General features: G+C 34.3%; 1 protein-coding gene and 1 pseudogene across 11 annotated transcripts in view; one reads left to right on the top strand and one right to left on the bottom strand.

Annotated features, from left to right (window-relative positions):
• The window catches only part of CSPP1 (centrosome and spindle pole associated protein 1), a 91,194-nt gene that overhangs the window by 25,495 nt on the left and 42,823 nt on the right, over positions 1-22,876 (top strand). For 10 of the 11 annotated variants that reach the window (XR_008427461.1, XM_045204861.3, XM_045204860.2 and 7 more), the window contains 8 exons: positions 444-883; positions 7,552-7,650; positions 8,798-8,865; positions 12,676-12,769; positions 13,789-13,846; positions 15,531-15,739; positions 18,013-18,134; positions 18,489-18,567. Coding sequence is in view for 10 of the 11 variants with exons in the window: in XM_045204861.3 (XP_045060796.2) it covers positions 444-883; positions 7,552-7,650; positions 8,798-8,865; positions 12,676-12,769; positions 13,789-13,846; positions 15,531-15,739; positions 18,013-18,134; positions 18,489-18,567 (1,169 nt within the window). In the remaining variant the exon portion in view is untranslated. The remainder of the gene's footprint in view (positions 1-443; positions 884-7,551; positions 7,651-8,797; positions 8,866-12,675; positions 12,770-13,788; positions 13,847-15,530; positions 15,740-18,012; positions 18,135-18,488; positions 18,568-22,876) is intronic. The other variant, XM_053929375.1, reaches the window with a different exon arrangement.
• LOC112315815 (small nucleolar RNA SNORA2/SNORA34 family) lies at positions 3,215-3,303 on the bottom strand (annotated as a pseudogene).

Below are 22,876 nucleotides of genomic sequence, written 5' to 3'. Positions count from 1 at the left end.
TTTTATATCAACAGTTTCTAGTTATGTAATATTTTTTCCCAATTTAAGGATGGTGGATATTACTGGGGCCAAAAAAGTTTACCATCTCCTTTCTTTTTGTTGAGAAAGAATTTTATTTGAAATATATTGAAGCAATATTTAACTCCTAAAGTATGTTTAATATCTCCTGGGATAGGAATTGGCATTTAGTTTATTTTCTCTTTTTATAGCTACTTACCCATATTACTGTTGCCTGTATATTTGATAAATATTAAGTGTTATTAAATGATAAATTTCCTGAAGTTAATTTGTTTTAAAGATAAGGTATCTCTTATGGGTGATTGAGTCTTAGAGTTGAGATGATAAATAGACTAAGCATCATTTGAGGGTTTAATTACCTTTTAAGAAATAGCATCTCATTAAGATCTGTTTCTTTCTTTGTTTTTTCTTTTTTAATTGACCAGCATAAAAGTCAAAGAAATAAAAAACCTATTAGTCAGGTTAAACCTGATTTACCTTCACAAATACAAACATCTTACCAAAATTCAGAGGGTCCCAGGAGAGACGTCTTAACTCCTTCAGAGGCATATGAAGAGCTTTTAAACCAAAGACGACTAGAGGAGGACAGATACCGACACCTTGATGATGAAATTGAATTAAGGAATAGAAGAATCATTAAAAAAAGGAATGAAGAAGTGGACATTTCCAATAAAAAACATCAAAGGTATGCCAGCAAGGTGGACATTCCAGATAGAAGATTTGACAGGTTTCATGAGCGTCGTGTCTTGGATAGATGCTATCATAGACCAGACGAAGATCCTGAAGTAAGTGAAGAAATGGACGAGAGGTTTAGATATGAAAGTGATTTTGATAGAAGACCTTTGAGAGTATATACAAGTGACAGGTATTTACAACTTCATTTTTATTTTCTCTACTTGCTTAGTATTATCGTTGTTACTCTTTTCATTATGTCAGGGAGAGGCAGTTCCGTTTGATTTAAATATTTAATTCTAAAGTTCTGTCAGCTTTAAGTTATACCATTATTTAATGCGCCCCTGGGGGAACAAAGAAAACACCCAGGATGGGGAGAAAAGGACCCTGTCATAAAGCGTGAACACTGAAAAAGCTACAGCCTCTATGTGAAATTAAAAGGGAAGTAAATTTGTTCACAGAAATGGACAGAAAAGAAACACTTCCATGTCTCAAGTTTTTGGCACTGAGCAGAGGGAGTAAAACATAACTTCCTTGCGAACTGAGTGGTCAGCCAGTACTGATTCAGGTTTGCAGTCCAAATTCCTGTTGCCCGTATTGTCCAAAAAAAAAAAAAACCTTGGGAGAATTTGAGTGGTCTCACACTCATAGCGCCCCTAGGTGACTGGCAGGGGACAGTAACTCCTCTCTGCAGTAACTCGACCTAAAACCAGGTCGATGGCTAGTTTTAGATATTAGGATGTGGGGAAAAAAAGAACACCTTAAAATAGATGAAATACAGTGTATTCCTTTAGTATTCCTATTCTCTAAATATGTTCTAAACCCGTTTATCAATATCTTTCTTTGTTTTCAAATTCCTTATTGAACATTCATTTAAGTGAAATGGCACTAATTTGTTTTGATCAGATTTTCACATGCTTCTCAGTTTTTTTGGATGATTGTTTTTGTAATGCTACTTGTTAATTTCTTATTTTTGTTTAGTCATTTGTCTTAATACATAAAACTTGCTGTACTTTAACTTGACTTTTGATTTGGAGATAGAAATATGGCTGGGTCCCAAATTTGTCATTGACTTACTAATGTTGAAAGGGTTAAGTCTAAATTTGGAGCAGTTAAATGGGACTTGTTTCAGTTATTTGTCCAAATAGATTTTTTTTTTTATTGTTGACATCATTACAGATGTCCCCCCTCTTCCCTCCTTAGATTACTTTTATAAATATTTTAGGAAATTTTCTGAGATGTAATGCTGCACATTCAGTATTCTAATTATTGATAATAATGCAAAGCATGTACAGTTTTTTGTGTTCTCTTTATTCCATAGCTATTATGTTCTACTCACCCAATTTTTTAAATACTTATTCTGATTTAAGTAATTTGAGTGAAGGATTAGACTTTTGCAATGCCAATTGTAATTATCTGATTTGAATCGAATTGTTTGTACTTTAGAAAATGCTCCAAATCTTTTGTTGTGTTATATTTGAAAATGTTTATATCAGAAGGTAGTCAAAGGCTGCCTAACGTAAAAAGCTCTCCGTTGGGGACTACAGGTAATCTCCGACTCTCGGTGCTGCCTTCTTTGTACACGGGAACTTTTTTTTCCTTACTGTGTTTGTTTACCTTTAGAGTGTAATATAATGCATACTTCTTAAGTTTGGAATTTTAAGAAACTTATTATGAGGTTGTTCCTTTGCTTTTAAACATATTTTAATCTATTCTCTTTGTAATTATACCCTGTAATAATTTTATACCTGAACTAACAAATGAATTTCAACTAATTATTTGAGCACTATTTTATTTTCTTATGTATCCCATAAATGAAATGAATTCTTTCTATATTATCTTCTCCAAGTAGTATTTCCAGATTAGTTTAATCATGAAAATGAGTGAGAATAGTTTGTTACACATTCCAAAGTTTTAAAAAAAATTTCTTAAAAATGAAAATTTTTATTATATGTTATTTCCATTTTGTTAATGCATGTATCTCTAAATGTAAGGTTTTTCACATATATCTTCATGGCAATTAAGGTTAAAATTGAATATCTACATTTTAGGTTTGTGGATTTCTTATTTCTAGCAAAAAAAAAATCACATTGATCGTTCAGTAGTTTCAATTTCACAGGCAGAGTGGTTGACAGGAAAATGACTTGTTTGTGAGGTTTTTGAAACAAAAGGAATGTGTAACTGCATATAATGTCTTGCTCTAACCACTAATTTTTAATATACTGTAATCTTACCCAGAAGTTCCTGACAAGAATAATTATAAAGGGTTGTGAGAAATACAAAATTAGTTTTCCTTCATTCTAAGTTTCTCTTCTCTATTTTTTTTTTCTAAAATTCAGTATGTGATAAATTCTAGTTGTGATTTTTAATTTTAATTTTTAATTTTTGGTCTCAGTTCTTTTCTAATTACCCTATAAACATTTTTGTATATAATAATGTCTTTATTAATGATACATTTCCCCACTTTAAACACATAAAGGAAGCTAAAGCCCAGAAATGCTTTTACTACTTTTTTTTTTTGCCCAGATGTTTCTTTCTAATGAATTGACCATTACATTTCCTAAGTTCTGAAATGGCCAACAGACCATAGAGAGACATTGCTTTAGGCTCCTGCTTGATTTTACTTTTCTAAACTAATCATTAATCTCTGGCGTTGTTTTTGGTAGTTAGCAAGATGGTTAGCACTCTCCTTGACAGTTGTATTCTGTGTGAATATATTATTTATGTGTACGTATTTACCAACTTAAATAAATTTTATAATGTTTTAGGGGCTCTCTAAAGTTGAAAGTAGTAGTGTTTCTTATCATACTTAGGAGTTTATAGGCACTTTTTAAATATAGTCATCCTAGTCTTTATTATTTATTAACTTGAGTTATAGAAGTTAATATGTTACCATCTTACGGTTAACTTCAAAACCAATGTTAATAAGTAAAGGACATTTTCAGCATTAAAAAATGCTGACCTTTTTTTTTTAGTTTTTATGTGATTAATGCAGTTAGCACGTTTTTTTAACTCTTGATATTTGCTAGTTTGTAATCTTAAGTAATTTTTAGAAATCTGAGATAACACTACATCTGAAATTAGAGTCTGTATGTTACTCACATAGTTTTTAGTGTAGGACATTCTAAGAAGTGCACATGTTTAATATGAAGACATAAATGATGAGAAATGTCTTATTCGAACATGAGTTGCTTAATTTGTTATAACTTTTTTCCTTATAATAGTTAATTTTCATTTATCTTTTGATGGACCATTTTAATATTAATTATTTCTCTCACTTTAAAGATTGGGTTGATATTAGAAAAATACTGTTATGGAATTACAGTAAATATAAAAATTGTCCTGACCAGTATGACTCAGTTGGTTGGTTGGGCTTCGTTCCTGATTTGATTCTCAGGGCACATGCCTGGGTTTTGAGTTCCGTTCCCAGTTGGAGCACATACAAGAAGCAACTGATTGATATTTCTCTTTCACATTGATATTTCTTTTTTTAAAAAATTTTAAAAAGATTTTATGTATTTACTTTTAGAGAGGGAAAGGAAGGGAAAAAAATCAATATGTGGTTGCATCTCGCATGGCTCCTACTGGGGTCCTGGCCAGCAACCCTGACTGGAAATTGAACCTGTGACCCTTTGGTTCACAGGCCAGCACTCAGTCCACTGAACCACACCAGCCAGGACTCACATCACTGTTTCTTTCACTCTCTTTCTCCCTCCCTTCCCCTCGCTCTAAAAATCAATAAAAGCTTTAAAACATTTAAGGTAAATATAAAAATTAGGAAAGAAGAGAAAACAATGAGAAAAAACAGTTAATAGTTCTGTATTTTTCTTTTAACTTTTGTGGTCTAGAGGACTTCTAATAGCAGACTTAGGAACTCTAACATTAGAGAAATTATTGATGTGAAAACAAGGTGGTGTAACCTTTACAATAAATTAGGTGATTTCTTTTAAGTAAGGAGACATTTGGTTCTTCCTCCATATGAACTGTATCAATTTAGGACCAACAGATGGTAAATATTTTATTTTTATTATATGTTTTTCTTGATAGCATAAACAAAGTAAATTTTTTTCTGAAGTAGCTTGTTTGATTCTGTGGTTTATTAAGGAAAACAGATGAAGTGAATTCATGATCATTTAGTCGTTTATTCACATGTAAGTTGGTTAGCTGGAAATACATGTGGTTTCAAACAATTCACTTTTTTTCTGTAAGAGAGTAATTTTTAAATAAGATAAGCAGCCTGTTAATTTTTAGAGTAAACTTGGCCTCTAGCCTATACTTGGTTTCTTTGGGCATTGATAGTTTTTATTTTTTTGATAGTAGGATGGTGAAACTTTTACAGTTATTCCCTCATGCAAATCTGATTTGCTATGTCTTAAGCAAATTTTTTCTTTTGTGAGGTCTGTCCCTTGCTGACAAAACCCAGTGGATTGAGGTATGGTAAGTGAACCTATGGATTTAGAGTCATAGAAAATTTAGTTAGTCTGGGTCACAGGGATGGTGTTAATCTGGTACTGGTTCTAAAGCTACAGCTAAATCGGAAGGACTTCCTGGGGACAAACTGGACCTAAACCGAACTCCTGCACTTTGACCAGCATCAGGCTGTGTTTAGACTATTGAGTTCATTACTTCTAGAGATTATCTCCTGTCATTCACTCCTCAGTTGTTTCAAGAGAGAGATGGTGGTCAAACCATGCTGGCTCTCACCAGTTCCCATCTACAGAGAGGACTTCATGTACCTCCATAATGTTTTCTAAAATAAATTGTAGGACCACCATAAAAGCTGTAAAAGTGAACTAACAGGGATAATTAAAAGTGATTACATGCTGAATGTATTAGAAATATAAAAGAAACTTCAATAAATGAAGGCAATTTCATTATAATTATACAGTTATTTTAATAGATAATAAGGTGGCTAACATTACAAACTATAATTTGGCTTTACAGCTTGTTAGGTTCCCTTCTAGTTTGGTTTTTTTTTTAGGTCTCAAGTTAGTAATTTAAAGTTATACCAGTCATTTCATAAAATCAAATAGGATGCCTTAAGATTTTATTTTATCCTTTTTAGTAAAATATATATCTCTGCTTTATTTTGGACTCAGTGTTTCTCTAGTTTTGACTTTATTGTAATTATCTGAGACAGGGAGACTTATAATTTTGTTAATAAATTTTTTTCTTTAATGAAAGGGCCCACTTTCAACTCTCTTTCACATAGACTATTCGTTAGGAAGTCTTTGTGATTGTACTATAGAACTTAGTAAGTTCTCTTTATTGAAAACTTGACCTTATACATAAATAAAATCATTCCTTAACTTTCCTTAATTTAGAGTGAACTTTGAAAATTACCTGTTGTTCTTATGGTGTTTGCTTTATACTGAAGAACCCGTAAAACATGTTTTTGTGTAGATGCTTTTGGCACTTTGGTACGGGCCTGCTCTGTTAACTCTTTTCTGCATGTGTGTATTTGTATAGATCCAGTGTAACTACATCTGGTTGCCTGGTGTTGTTAATTACAAACTTGAATTTGAATTTATATTTACCTGTTCTTCAAGTTGGTAGAAGTAGAGAATAACTCTAAACTGTGTCAGTTTAAAAGAGATTCAGGCACCTAGTCTTTAGATATAAAACCAGCCCTGTTTTGATAAATTGAAATAACTTTGAAATTCTTTTTTGAAAGGGCTTGTGGAGGGTTCTGTTGTTTAGATATGGATAAAAAGTGGGAGGCATTTATGTCATGCCAGGTCCTACATTAGTAAGGTTACAATGCTGTAAAGTTTTTTTCCCGCAGATGATACTGACAGTGGCTTGTGTGATGGAAACAAACGAAGAATTGCTGGCTCTGTGGATAGTGAGACGCTCCTTTTCTTCTGAAAATTGCCGTTTTTCTTAATGTGATAATGAAATTCACCTAAAATATTGAACAACACTTTAACAGCTGTATTTTTTTCTAATATTCCTCTTGAGAGACAATGTAGTTTAACAGCCATGTAAAGAAATGACTTAAGAAATGATAATTTTCATGGATGCTGATAAATGTTGGTGTAAATAGTCATGTTTTTCTGGTATGAGAACTTAAGCTAAAGAAATCAATGTTTGCCAAATGGAAAAAAGACTAATTGGAAAGCACATTGAAAAAAATTATTTTCTGAAAAGGATTAAGAAGGAAATTAAAAAATTCTAATTTTTTTGTTGTTATGACCGAGTAAGTAAACTAATCATTTTCTAGCCATGCATCAGTTTATGATGTTTTCTGTACACCTATGGCTAATATTTATTCTTTCATGTGATTTACATTGTTAGCAAATGTTATGACTTGCTACATTTGATACAATTAAACTGTAAGTCTGCTGCTATATTTTTAAGTTAAAAAGTTTTGTATGTATATACAATGAAATAATTCCCAGTATCTATGAGTTTTGATTAAGAAAATGATCTCATATTGAAATTTGACTATAATCTTCATGAGGGCAGGGACCATGTCCATATACCCTGTGCCTAGAATTGACCTTGGCATGTAGTAGGTGCTCAATAAATACTCTTTGAAGAAAGGAATGATAGAAAAGTATATAATGTATGTGTAGTTTTCAAGTTAGAAATTTCTAGAAGTTATATTGAAATAATTTATAATGACCTCTTTTTGTTTTAAAGATGACTAAATATAAACTCTTAGTATCTCTTACTAACCAGCAGATCATACTTGAATCAAATCTCATTCAAATTAATTTTAGAATGTATTTACAGTAAAACTTCATTATAACACTTTGTTCCCTTTAATATTTCCAACATCAAATGCAAAAACACCAAAGACATATAAGAAGGTCCACTGTATGTGGAACAAGCTCTATAAGCTAATGTATTTTTAAGGATGTACGGGAACAGACAAGGGAATGTGCCTCCTATGGCGTATGGTGGCGATGTCACAGACCAGTCAAACATACGAATTTCATCTGCTGGAAGTACAAGGTATGGTATGTAACACAAATTCTGCCCTTCAGTCATTACACACACTGTGAAACAGCATGTGCTAAAACTGGCTTACTGGAGAGTAGAAAGATACAGGATCTGAACAGCTGTCCTTAGCAGTAAGAAAGGAATTAAAAGGAAAAAGGGTTTGGAAGGGGAGAGTTGCATTCAATGAAAATGTTCAGTACTTTACAGCATTCTTTTAAAGAGCAAATTTTGATCATAAGCTGTGCCAAGATGTTCTGAATAAGTCCCTATCATTTTAAAGTGTATTAATTTGTTTGAAGTAATGAAAGGAGAAATAAATATATAATTTAATGGACTAAAAATCAAATTAAAATATCTTGGAGTTACGGGGGTGTAACTTAACTGGAAATAAATTGAAAATGTTCCTGGAATGAGTTTTCCTTTCAAAACTCTGTTTTTGATTTTCAGCTTATTGAGTTGATAACTTTTATGCTTACATTGTAAGATGGGTTGTCATACATAATTCAGGCATGTTGAAAAGAAAGGAAATTATATGCATTTTATATTATGTTCTCTTTCTATTATAGCTTTTTATTATTCTGGTGGCTTTCTTATATCACACATAAGGATGAGTGCTTCTGAATCTATAGTGTATAATGAAGATAATACTGTCATATGTCAGAAATAGTGTATTTTCTTTGAAGAAGAGTAATTCGTAAAATTTCTTGAGATAAGAGAATTTGCCTTTTGGATCTAGTTAATGAGGGATTTGCCTTTCTAGGAAGGAGTCTTTTAGGGATGGGACTTCTTTTCCAGGTATATGTATAGGAATCACCTTTTTCCTTTTTTTTTTTTAAGATTTATATGTACTGATACTCATTTTCTTTACTGAGGTAACTGTTCTTATTTAAAAAAAAAAAAAAAAGGCTTTATTGGGAATCAACAGAGCCAGTGAAGCAGGCTGAAGAAAAAGGTTATGTATTTATAGAGCCTGAATACATTGAGATCCCACTATATAAATATATAAAATGCCACGGTTTTACCCTAACTTTAAAAATATGTAACTATTAGTTAGAGTTCTATAGTACTTTAAATGGTAAATAACTCATTCCTACATTTTACTCTAATTTTTGCTTCCTGAAAATTACCTGGGTTTTAATTCTTTTCATTTTTGTTCTAGTGCTCGACACAATGGAACGTCCAGATCTGTCCGGGAGATCTGCAGTCCCTTTGCGGGGATGCTCTTTGGTATGTGCGAGTTTCCAGTCTGTTAGACTTGTAGACTGTTCTATAAACGGTCTTCAGTGAGAAGTCACAGTTGTGACTAATACCGCTAATACAAAACATTTGTCTAGTGCTTGCTTTATAATTGGCAGTATGCTAAGCATTTAACATGTATTATATAACTCTGTATAACAATTTTGAAGTGAAATAGCTTTTATTTAGTAGTGGCGTTTTCTACAGATGGTGAGTGAAATATTAATTTTAGTAATAAGCTTTTAATTTCATATTTCACATACCTGTAGGTAGTGGGTTAGGTCCCCAGTTAGGGCACATAGGAGAGGCAACTGATCAGTGTTTCTCTCTCTCTCTCCCTCTCCCTTCCTTCCCCTCTCTCTAAAGTCAATAAGCATGTCCTCAGATGAGGATAAAAAGTAAAAAAAAGTTTTTAAGATGAACAGCATGAACCTTTCATTAACGCCATCTAGGAATTATGGATGAATATTCGGTGAGATAATAACTGATGTTTGAAACAAGTAATTCAAGTCATTTAATCCAGTGACTATCTCACGGTTATATGTAATTTTTTCCAGCCTACACTTGTATATACCCATCGGGAATTTACTCTTGTCCTCGGCAGCACACTCCACCTTTCGGTGGCTCTGAATGTTACAGTGTTCTCACTTCAGTTGAGCTGAGATTTGTCTTGCTGTAATTTTGCCCCAGTGACTTCATTTAGAGCCCTTTGCTTTATTTAAAAAATTACGGCCATTGACTGCCAGAGCAAAAATAATACATTGTGTGGTTTTTAACCAAATCATGGTTTAGGTAGAAGTATATTTTAAAATTTCCAAATATTTGGAGATTTTTCTGCTTTTTGTTCTTGACTGCTTGTTTAATTCCCCTGTGGTCCAAGAAAATAATTTCAATTATTTCAAATTTGAATTTTCTTAATGACTCAGAATATAGTCTACTTTGGTGCATGTTTAGTGTGTACTGGAAAGAATGTGCAATGTGTGTGTGTTGAGTGTAGTGCTTTATAGTAATGTTCATACCTTATACATCCTTAATGATTTTTAACTGTTCTTTGTACCAGTTGCTGAGAGAAATGGTAAATTCTCTGACTACCGTATTCTTAGTGAGAGGCCTGGAGTGCTAAAGGGCTTTTCTGTGTTCCTGTACCTTCCTCAGTTTTCAGCAGGGCCTCAATGCCCCCGACAGAGAGGGTGTCTCTTTCCACACTTCTCTCCTTCCTCAGAGTGGATTCGTGTTGGCCGTTCCATTGGTGCAAGGCTGGCCCTGTGCATCTGGTTCCCAGAGATGAGTCTTTCTCGGTGTTCCTACCCCTCCTCAGGGTGGTAGCAAAACTCTCCTTTACGTCTGTGGAGGGTCTTGTGTGAGAATTTTCTGCCCTTCCCCTCATTTAACAGGTCTTTGCATGTAGTGTAGAATGCTGGGCCTGAGCAGGTTTTCTGCCTTTCAAATAACTTTCAACAGTTACTGCTTTGTATGGAAGAAGAGTCTGGAAAACAAGCAGTGGTGTTTTTCTTTTGTTTCTGTTTCTGTTTTTGATTTTGTTTTTGCCATGGAAGGGTTTTTTCGGGTCTCCTGTGTTGCCCCATGCCTGGTCTCTCTTGTGAGCATTCTGTGGGAGGGTGGTGCTGAGGGCAGAGTCCTCTTGTGTCTGGACTTCAGGAATCTACATCATCTTGCAACCCACATAGACCCTTTAAGAATACATTAATATTTCAGCTATTTTTTTATCTGCTTGTAAGGCAGCTGCCCATTTACTAATACTCTGATACAGGTGAAAACTTGGATTGTCCCATTTCTGGATTGGTTTTTATATGCTTTGAAATTCAGTTTAACTGGATCCTTGTAACCTCAGCAATCTAATGGGCTTTTTAATTTAGAGTAGCCTTTCTTCCAGAGGTAGTTCAGCCCTACTACTATGCAGTGACCTTTCTGGGGTCTTCTTTGAAGACCCTAGGGGATCCCCAAGAACTCCATTCTAGCTGGTTGGAGCTTACATTTTTCTCCACTTTGAGGGCTGAGAATTGTTAGTTAACGTGTCCTCCATAGTGTTTCTGCCCAGCCTCATGGGATTTCACTCTGTGCATGTGCGCACCAGTGCACAGGAAAATTGGAGGGAACCTGTCTGTGGATTTCTAAAGCTCTTGATATGGTTCTCTTTGGATCTTTGCCCTAAACTTCTGGCCATGTTAGCCTTCCTGAATTTTGATTTTTATCTGCTTAATTTAGCTCAGTTTCCCAGCTTGGTTTGGGTTCTCCTTCCCTGTACCCACAGTCTGGAACTTGCATTCAGGCAAAAGCGGGGTACGTAAAGGGCTCACCTCATTTATTTTTCTTCTCTCAGGTATATAGGCCTCTGCTACCTTTTGTCCAGTGTCTGAAAAAGTTATTTCATGTATTTTGTGTAGATAGATTATTTATTTATTTATTTAATTTATTTTTATGGTGGGAGGTTAAGTTCTGTGCTTGTTACTCCATCATGATCACAAGCAGAATGGATAGAGCTACTCGATAAAGCATTATTATTAACCTTAATGTAATTCATGTTTCTCCGTATGAGAACTCCACTCTGACTGACACCTATGCTTAATGGACAGGCTCAGATGCTGTGTGTCCGCTTAATTATTAATTGGGAGACTAATAATTAAGGTAGTAGAGGCCTTGCTGGTTTAGTTGCATTTTCGATGTCCTGTGATTTTTATAGTGCTTTGATAATTTATATCTTGATTAAGAGGTGATTTTGTGTCATTAGCTTACATAATCATCATCATCATCATCTTTGGTGGATCCAAAATGTTTGCACAACTGGATTTTTACGTAAGTGATACCAGGGTGAGAGGTGAGAATTTTATAGGGTTTTTTTGTTTGTTTGTTTGCTTTTTTGGTAGAATCAGGGTAGCCATTCAAGTGTTTTGAGTAGGACGCCAGGGTGATTAGTGTTGTATTTTAAGACAGTTAGTCTTATATTAGTGTGCCGGATGGACTGAAGTAGGGAGAGGGAAGCTTGAGAGACTAGTTAGGAGGTTGTTACTGCTATCCTGGTGAAATATGGAGAGGTCCTGTCTAAGGTTAATGACCATAAGAACAGGAAAGAAGGCCCTCATATGGAGTGAGTGAGAGGATGAGCAGTCAAAGTTATAGTAAGGTTTTGAGGTCTGATTATCAGGCCATTAACAGAGAACAGAGAGAGGCAGTTGCTTCTGAGGTGTTCAATTTGGACACACTTGTTCAATTTAAGGGACTTGTGGGAGATATTAGTGGAGGTATTATCCCAATTATTGGAACAATAAGGATGAGGATTAGAGTATTCTCTTATTTAAGATTTTTTACTAAAAGGAAGAATTAATGTGTCTTTGATACATAGTAGAGATTCATTATGAAATTAATTGTTGATTAAATGATAACTTTTTAAAAAACCTTTGTGAGTTTTTTTTTTAAAGATTTTATTTATTTATTTTAGAGAGGGGAAGGGAGGGAGAAAGAGAGGGAGAGAAACATCAATGTGTGATTGCCTCTCATGTGCCCCCCACTGGGGACCTGACCTGCAACCCAGGCATGTGCCTGACTGGGAATCAAACCAGTGACCTTTTGGTTTGCAGGCTGGCGCTTGATCCACTGAGCCACACCAGCCAGGGCTAAATGATAACTTTGTATGATAAATATGATTTTCCTTTCTATCTTTCCAGGTTATACAGCAATTACTCTTTGATCTAGCAATTAAAAATGACATTTTTAAAAATTTGAGTCCCTAGTTGCATATGTACTCAAGAGTCAAGACTGCATTTTTTTCTTACCACTTTCAAGGAGGTGAAGATCGAGAAGTTATTCAGAGAAGGAAAGAAAAATATAGACAAGAACTGTTGGAACAAATGGCTGAACAAAAGAAGAACAAGAGACGGTAATGAAAGATTGCGTTTAAAAGAGATGATTTGAAAAAATAAATAAATAAAAAGAGATGGTTTGAATTTAAAATGCATTTGTGTAAAATGACATGGTGGTAACTATTACATAGTAAAAAAGGGGATATTTTTCCTAATATGCTTTTGTATTTATAAATCATTTCAGTTTCAATCTGCACATTATAAATCAGGGTAATAAATACTCTCAATGTTCATTCATCTTCTTTGTTATTGGTAACAAATGATGTATACCTTCTGGAACAGGCCTTTTACATACCTGCATTAATTTCTTCAATTATTGATTTGGGGCAGCATTACATGTTATCTATATGCCCACTTATATATAGTAAGAAATATAAAAGTATTTTATCTTTTAATAATGTAAAATAGTGTATATATATATATGCGGTATAAAAGTGGTCATTGATGAGTCCACAGATATTTATGTGGTGTACAAGTCTCAGTATTTGTAATTGTTCTTGTAGAGATACCTGTGAGATATTACAGTTTAAAATTAGGAATAGATATCTTGGTTCTAGAGAATTTGAGACCCACGATCTTTTAGTTTTGTCATTTTTCTTCTGTCTTTGAGGAAGCCAGTATCTACTGTCTGATATTAGTTATCATAAACATTTTTGTAAAAACTTATTAAAATTTATAGTATTTATAATTTTTTACCCTTCTTTTGGTGAACTGAAAATAAACATGTACCCTAAATGAAGTAAAGATTTTGTTTTACTTCTGTACTTTATTCAGCGTAAATTGCTTAGTCTTTGAAGTACCCCTGGCACTGGTTAGAGATACTTATTCAAGTCACTTTACTTGTGAATTCTATTTTACACCAAATTAGAAAAATTTACTTTTCAGAATTATTTAAGGCTTTATTGTTAGTTAAAGAAATTATTTGTATTTGGAGATGTTATTGCATCAACTTTGTTTATAAATTTGTTTCAGTAATGATTGATTTTGATAGTATTTATTACAAATTTTTAATATATAAAACTTTAATTTTGTTTAGAGAAAAAGATTTGGAACTCATGGTTGCAGCTTCTGGAGCCCAAGACCCTGAGAAGTCGGTAAGGATTCCTGGCATCTTTTAATGTTAAATCTTTCATTCACATAAGTCTCAAATGTGGCATCAGGTGGGGATAGAGAGAAGATACTGGGGGAAGTGTAAGTGTAGATCAATTTGAACACTAATAAACTCAACTTGTTTATTTTACTAAGCTAATTTTTCCTTTTTCACATGTGCACCTTTTTTCTTAGGTTGTTTCAAATTAGTCCTTTGTACTTTTGTTCACCTGTACTATATTCTATGGGAGAGTTATCTCAGTGTAACTTACAAAAACTGTCAATACTGTTCTTGAGTATATCTTGACTGCCTTTCTTGTTTTTGAGTGATTCCAAAGAAACTGAAATCTTTAATCCTAGACTGTGAGCATTTTAGTAATTTTTATTTAATGTAAAACTAGAGAGATAACCTTATTTTTACTCTAATTTTGTAATAATTCTCCTCATTAAGTGGAATGAATTACTTATATCATTACAGATAAGTAAGGAGAAGGTAATAATTTATTGCTTTCCTTACAGTATTTTTCCTATAGTTGGATATGTAGAATTTACTTGCTAAGGAGAGTTTTAGTTTAATCTTTGAACGATGATTAAGAAACTTTAATTTCATCAAAAAGTTCTTAAAAAAGAATACAGCAGTTTAAAATTATTCATGTAGGCAACTTTCGATTTACTTTTTTTACCTATGTTAAGTTTTTATCGCAGGGGTTTATCTGTTTTAAAAAGTTAAATACTTCAGCAACACCATTCACTCCCCATATGCTTTTTGACTTTGGAATAAAACTTTTAGATTAATCTGAGAAATCATTCCTGGGAAAGATAAACATGGTGGGGGAAAAAAAGAGATGCATTTCAAAGCTACATATATTTTCTCCTATCAATAAATACCTATGAAATAGTTTCCACCATCAAAATTTTTTTTTAAATCTTAATCTTTTTAATGTAATATGGTAGCCTCCTAAACTTGGATTTCTAGTTATATTTGACCTTCTTATTTATATCTGGATGAAACAACCTTTACAGTGTCCAGTTGCTTTACTAGAATAAACCAAAAAATATTAGACATAATAGTTAACTACTATTACTTTTAGGTTTATTTTTGATATACAAATCTTAGAAAAGGACACATAAATGATGTTCTAGGGCAGGAGGTAACAAAGTATAGCCTTTGGCCAAGTCCAGTTGCTGCTGATTTTTGTAAATAATGTTTTATTACAGTATACCCTTGCTCACTTTTCAACATACTGTTTTGGGCTACTTTAGTACTATGACTGAGTTGAGTACTATGGCTTGGTATCTGGTTCTTCTATCTGTTTACTATCTGGTTCTTCACAAAAAATGTTTGCTGACTGGAGAATATTGTGTCAGAAATGGTAATTGGATAGAGAAGCAACATAGTATTATAGCATAATAGACTTTTTTTATTTAGAATTAGTATCTGGCTCGAATCCTTACCTGATTATTTATTAATGGTGAGACATTAAGTGCTTGTATACTTCCAGGGAGTCTCAGTTACCCCATTTATCAAATAAGGATTAGATCTTCAAAATCATTTAGCTATAAAATTCTGTTACTCTGTAACTAATTCAAGTGTCTCCTGGCAGTCTGGGACAGAGGGTCTTTGAGGTCACTTCCACCTTTTAGTTTATGATTGTATTTAACAAACAGATTTTTTTTTCTTTATTTTAGCCTGATAGACTAAAGCAGTTCAGTGTGGCACCAAGACACCTTGAAGAGGAGATCCCACCTGAGAGACCCAGAGTAGCTTTCCAGACCCCTCTCCCTCCTTTATCTACACCCCCTGCCCCGCCCTTCCCACCAGTTCACTCCGTCCCATTGCAAAGTGAAGATCTGCACAGCGGACTCAGCAGCACCCTTGGTGAAATGGTGCCTCCCAGGTGCTTATTAAAATGATTTACGTTTGGGAATTCGGTAAGGTATCACTGTATTTCATGTTTAGAAGGATTTGCTGCAAATGATGTTAACCATCAGAGATCTTTGTGTAATTAATGACTTGTGTCAAATAATTTCTCTTGAAATATTTTCATTGTTGGACTATTCTCTGTTATTATAAAAACAAGGGAAATCCTTATAACATTCCTTAATTGAAGATGTTTTAGAATTTTTAGAATGCATAAGTACATTTATGCATATTTTTGAGTATTTTTAGGTCATATTTTTGAATACTTTAAATCTTTTAACACATAATAGATATACATTTTCTTCAATTTTGTAATTCCACTTGGCAAACATTGAATACTTCCTTCAGTTTATACAGAAAAAGTTTCTAATGTGGCTTTTATGTATATTACTTTATTTTAACTTCTGTTTCATTCAAGTCTTTCTCTGTGATTACTTACTGGCTATGCAGCTCAACTCTCTGAAATGAAAACTGTTGAGATTATAAAACCTGTAATTTAGGTATAATGGAAAAGATTGGATTTCTGTTGGTAAAAGGCATCATGCTATACTAGACTGTCTACATAAAGATAATCCTGTTCACATTTGGTGTTTTCTGGGCTATCCTTTTGTCTCTTAGTAGGCCTTGGGTTTTCTTTTCCTTATCATAATGTATTAATGATAGAGGTGTATTTAATCAGGTGTTTCTCTTTTTTAACAGTGATATTTCCTGGGCTGTACTTGCAGTAGGACTTGGTCTTATTCTTTTATTTAATACTAACAAGTAGTAGGACTGCATTTACTATATTTATCAGGTATTTTCTTTTACCAATGGCTTCCTTGCTGAAAGACTGGGTAGAACTGGAATTGCAGAGCACGGTGTGGTGGTCTCAGCACTGGGAAAGGCAGCGGTTTTCAACCAGTAGGCCACAAGAGTTTTTAAAATGTGCAATACCTCTTTTCCCCTAGATTGTCAAATAAAAGAATGACAACAGCCGCACAACAATAGCTGTCCAGTGTGAATGTATCAAAACTATACTTAATTTTTTTGTCAGATTGGCAAAAAATTTATTTTTTGGTGTGCCACAGAATTTAGTGATTAGTTTTATGTGCCATGAGACAAAAAAGGTTGAAAATCACTAGGTTAGGGATTATAATGGTGGGCTTCACTGTCTGGATTTCGGGCAAAGCACACCTTTAATGAACTTTAGTTTTCTCATTTGTGAAAGTGCAATAGTAGTATTTTGTTTCCTTGTTTACAATTACAGGGTTGTTATGAGGATTAAGTCTGAAATATTAATAAAAATGTAAGATTTAATGATGTTGACAGTTTTTCATGACAGCTTTTAAAGTGCTTTGTTGATGTATCTATGGAGTGAGGATAGAAAAGTTAGACACACTGACCTGTAAATGTAGAAAATATTCACAGCCGAAGAGAACGGTAAATGCCTTCACAGCTCTGCAGAATTGGTTCGAAGTGTACAGCAGGAAGGACATGCTAAGACAGCACTCAAAAGTGCAAACCTTCTGGGATGCCTCCTTTCTCCTCCTATTCATCTAAAGGGATTTGCCTTTTTTTCAGTTTTACTATTGGAGAAGATGGTCTTGGTGGAAATACAGCGACATTTCCTAATCAGTAATGTGCTGAGTTAGATGTTTCAACTTGATGAAATACTAAAAATTATGTCAAGACTTTACTGTTGATATATAAGTGGTATCTGTTTCACATTATGGTTAACTTCCTTTGAGAGAATAATACATTTTTATAGTTAAAAAATGCACCTCTTCTTCCAGTCAAATGGAACCATTTTTAATCCCATTTTGTACCTCTTTGCCTTTTTCCCTCTGAACTATTCTTCCTCTGTCTTAACTCACTCACTCTAGCAGCATGGCCGAAGCATTGCCTTCTCTACAATAGAAAGCCTTCCTTTTGCTTCCCTCCTGTCGCCGAGGTGATTTAAACGTCTCCGCTCCACGTTCCTGTAGCACCCTATCTCTTGTATGGCTTCATTTGCTGTCCTTTGCTGTACTTGTCTGTTTATTTCCGTATTATATATTTCTGAGGGACAGGGTCTATGTTTGTTCAATACTGGCATATGAGATATTAATTGATTGAATAAAATCTGAAGTTTTTATCTTTCTTACATAAGTGTTGTAGCTTTTTCTAAAGCAGCAATTAGATTTTCAGTAACATTTTTGCAAAAGAATATCTTTATTTTCAAAAAGTTACAATGAAATATGAGATGAATTTTCCAATTTTCCTTTGATACAGGATTGTACCTCTGCCTCCACCTCCCCTGCTACCACCTTTGGCTACTAACTATCGAACTCCTTATGATGATGCGTACTATTTTTATGGAGCCAGGAATACTATGGACCCTAGTCTTGCTTATTGTAAGTTATCTATAGTATAAACATTTTTTCTGCTTGTTCAGTCGGGAAAATTAGTTTTTGTGCAAGCAAAAATATATAAATGAGAAAAAGACATCTGTACTTAATGCAAGTGTATTTATCAATTTAATAAATATTCTATTGGAAAACTTATTTTTAATAGTTACTTCCTTTTTATCTAGATTTCAGAAATAATTATATTGTGTTTTCTTGCGTTATTCTTTGCTAACTCCTAACCCAGAAGGAAATACGGAGTTTTCCTTAGGTAACATTTTTAGTACGTGACTTTTCTCTTAGAGATGAAGTGTCATTAAATGGCCACTCTGGAATGAATGTGTGTATTTTTTTTTTTTTAAGACGGCTCAGGAATGTTGGGAGCGCAGCCTGCTGCTCACGTCAGTGCTCCTGTCACCCACCGGCCAGCACAGCCTCTTGTGTAAGTCATTGTGAACATGGTAACGTCTTTCACAATTAATTTTCTTCCCTGGACCCTGTATAATTCAACTCATTTTTTCCTTCTGAACAGAAAAAGCTTTTCATTTCCAGTTATTGCATAACCAGTATGTTCAAAGTATTGCTTGTAAGTCAGTGTTTCTACAAAGAACATTTTTAAAAATTAGGAGTAACCTCACTTTCTCTCATTAGAAAAGGCATGAATGAATATTAATGTAAATAAGAATACAAACAAACAAACATCTGCAAAAAATCGAAATCACCTAAAACCTCATTAATGCAGATACAGACATATCTCAGTGTGCATTCAGGAAGTCTTTCTATGTGTACATACACAAGCTTATACAACTGTACACATAACAGACAGCAAAATGTATGTTGTTCCATAACCTGCTTTTAAGATTAATAGTATATTATAAACATTCTCCGTGTCAATAAGTATACTTCTATAGCATCATTCTTAAAAATGGAACTTCTTATATTTAGAGATTATTATAGATTCCTATGGTGGAATTATTGGAAATGACTTTGAGACATCATGTGTACCCTTTACCGGTTTCTTTTGGTGCTAATAACATCTTGCAAAGATGTGGTATGTATCACAACCCAGATACATCACATAGGGTCCAGTCAAGATTTAGCACACTTCCGTCATCACAAGGGTCCCTTAAGGTGCCCTTTTACAGCCATGTCTCTTGCCCCTACACCCTCCTCAGCCACTGACAACAACTCTTCTGTTCCCCATTTCTATAATCTCATTTTAAGAATATAATATAAATAGAGTTATAAAATATGTAACATTTGAGGTTGACTTTTCAAAATTAGCATAATTCTTTGGAGAGTCATCCAGGTTGTTGCACGCATAGCTTGTTCCTATCGCTGAGTAGCATTCCGTGGTGCAGACGTACCACAGTTTAACTATTCACTCATTGAACAACAGCTAAGGTATTATGAACAGAACTGCTATAAACATTTGTGTACAGGTTTTTGTGAGAACATAGCTTTCATTTCTTGAGGATAATTGCCCAGGAATATCATTGACGGCTTATGTGGTAGTTACAAATTTAGTTCTGTAAGAAACTGCCAAACTGTTTTTAGAAAGATTGTAACAGTTTTCATTCATATCGGCAGCTTTTTAAGAATCTGGTGTCTTCACATCTTCACCAGCATTTTAGTATTGTGACTTTTATTTATTTTGTTTCAATAGGTGTATAGTTTTATATTGTTGAGGTTTTAGTTTATATTTTCTGTATGATAATGATGTGGAACATCTTTTCATGTGTTTAGTTGCCATCTGTAAACAATTGGTGAATTGTTTCTTGACGTCTTTTGCACATTTGCTAATGGAACTGAGTCTTTTAGATAGCATATGTAAGGATCTTGTTTTGTTATCCACTCAGCCACCGTGTGTCTTTTGAATGGAGCGTTTCCTCTATTTATATTTAAAGTAATTATTGATAGATATGTATTTACTGCCATTTTATTATTCATATTTTTATCTTTTTTTCCTTCTTCTTAAAGAAGACACTTTAACATTTCCTGTATACTGGTTTGGTGATGATGAAATCCTGTAGTGTTTTCTTGTCTGGGAAGCTTTTTATTTGTCCTTTGATTCTAAATGATAACTTTGCTGGGTAGAATAATCTTGGTTGTAGGTGTTTGCTTTTCATCACTTTGAATATTTTGTGCCAGTCCCTTTTGACCTGCAAACTTTCTGTTGAGAATTTAGCTGACAGTCTTAGGGGAGCTTCCCTGTAGGTAACTAACTGCTTTTCTCTTGCTGCTTCTAAGATTCTCTCTTGTCTTTAACCTTTGCCATTTTAATTATGATGTGTCCTGGTGTGGGCCTCTTTAGGTTCATTTTGTTTGGGAACTCTCTGCAGTTCCTGGACATATGTCTGTTTTCCTTCACAGGTTAGGGAAATTTTCTGTCATTATTTTTTCAAATAGGTTTTGAATTCCTCACTCTTATTCTCCTTTTCCAGCACCTCCATGATGCAAATATTGATGCACTTGAAGTTGTTCTAGAGGCTCCTTAAACTATCCTCATTTTTTTTAATTCTTTTTTTTCTTCTGTAATGGGGTATTTTCTGCTCCCGTATCTTCCATATCGCTGATTTGATCCTCTGCTTCATCTACTCTACAGTTGATTCCCTATAATGATTTCTTTGTTTTAGTTAGTGTATCCTTCATTTCTACCTGATACTTTTTTATGTTTTCTGTCTCCATTTTTATGTTTCCCATCTCTTTGTTGAAGTTCTCACTAAGTTCATCTACTCTTCCCCTGTGTTCATTGAACATCCTTATACCCAGTGTTTTGAAATCTGCATCCACTGGATAGCTTATCTCCATTTTGTATGCTCCTTTTTTTTTGGAGTTTTGTTCTGTTCTTTCATTTGGGACATGTTTCTTTGTATCCTCATTTTGGTTGCCTCCTTTTGGTTGTCTGTATGTATTAGGTAGAGCTGATACATTTTCTGGTTTCGGTAGAGTGGCCTTATGTAGTAGGTATCCTGTATGGCCCATTGGCACAGCCTCCCTGGTCACTGGAGCTGCACACTGCAATTGTGCCCCTCCTGTGGGCTGTGTGCTTCTGTTGTAGTTGAGCTTTGATTGCTTTTGTCATGTCAGTGGGAGGGATTTACTCCCAGGCCAGTTGGCCGCAAGGATTGGCCATGACCACTGTGGAGGATCTGCTGTGAAGCGGTGGACCCCATGGAGTGGGACTCACTTCAGTGGGGCTCTGATGTCCACTGAGTCCACCCCTGAGTGCGTCACTTGTGGAAGTGCTTGGGTGCTGCTTTGGCATAGTTTAAAGCTGTCCATTGGGTGTGCTGGCTCTGGGACCTCCCAGAAGGTGAAGACCAAGGTCAGCCACCCCTGTGTGCCCTGCCCTGGGGCCTCCTAGCAAGAGCTACGAAGTGATTTGCAGATGGATGCTACTTATGCTGGGCTTGGATGTACCTGGGAATGAGGCCAAACTGTGAACCAAGGCTGGCTGCTGCTAGTGCCGGGCTTGGGTCCACTTAGTAAGAGGTATGAGGCCATAAAGCTTTGAGATAAAACTTTTTCAGTCATAAAGCTTTGAGATTCACTTTATAAAGAGTAAAGGCTTATTTTAGCAACATAATAGAGCAAAACATTTATGTACCTAAACACACAGTCTTAAAGTATATAGGGCAAAATTTTAAAGAACTACAGGTAAAAGTAGACAAATTAGAACTGAAAAATATTGTAAGTGAAAGAATCCATTTATATTGTATGTTTCCATTTATATGAAATGTCCAGAAAGAGCAAATCTGAAGAGGCAGAGAGCAGGCCACTAACTTAGTAATCGCCTGTGACCGGGGTGGGAGCAGGGTTCGGTTGTACATGGGTATGAAGGACATATTTCAGTCATGGAGACACTCTAAAGCTAGATTGTAGACGTGGTTGTGTAACTCCACCTGAATCACTTCTCTTCTTCCTCCCATCTGATCTGACTGTACGTACCAACCTAAATCCTCACCTTTTTGGGCCAGGGAGATACTGAAAAAGGTCAAGAACTTGGATCCTTGAGTGAGGGGTAAGAGATAAACAAGAAGAAAAATGAATGCAGTAGATACTGAGAGAATCTGTCCACCATGTAATTTACAACCAGTTTGTTTTGAGAGATTAATTTACTCAGACAAGCCCTTTCAACCCACGTGGAGCCCCGTGGCGTTGAAAAAAATACAAGGTCTGTTGGGAACCATTTGCTCTGGTCCTCCTGATCTTTCCTTTACCCATTCTTAATCCAATGTGACAGTATACATAGACATGTCCATTTGTCCTAATGACAGATGTAAGTTAATTGGATAAGTTGAATACACAAAGGGAACTCAAATTTAAAGTGATGGTAATGTTATTGGAGATGAGATGCCTCTTACCATTTTTAAAATAATTATAATTTTATTATAAAGCTAATACTTACCTTTTATAATTCAGATTTTTAAAATATATAGTTTCTTCAAAGTGACTGCATTTCTGTACTTTAACATGTGTTGCATTTATGGCATTAGCACTTTAATGCTTAGGAGTTATATCATTGTGATATATTTAAAATTTTTCCTTTTCATTTCTTTGTAAGTTTTTCAAAAATTTTAATTTTATTCGAGATAGACTTTTCACTGTAATTGTATTATTTTATTCTTGAAGTGTCTAGGAAGTTACTGTTTTATATTGGAGTTTATTAAGTAAATCATTAGTTATATTATTTGAGGACTTCCACTGTCTTATTACTATTATTACTGTTCATTTAGTAATAATAATAA

The sequence above is a fragment of the Desmodus rotundus genome, chromosome 8, assembly GCF_022682495.2.
Source record: "Desmodus rotundus isolate HL8 chromosome 8, HLdesRot8A.1, whole genome shotgun sequence".
Taxonomy (NCBI): domain Eukaryota; kingdom Metazoa; phylum Chordata; class Mammalia; order Chiroptera; family Phyllostomidae; genus Desmodus; species Desmodus rotundus.
The sequence above is the reverse complement of the archived record's forward strand: the minus strand, read 5'-3'. Positions and strand labels throughout refer to the sequence as shown.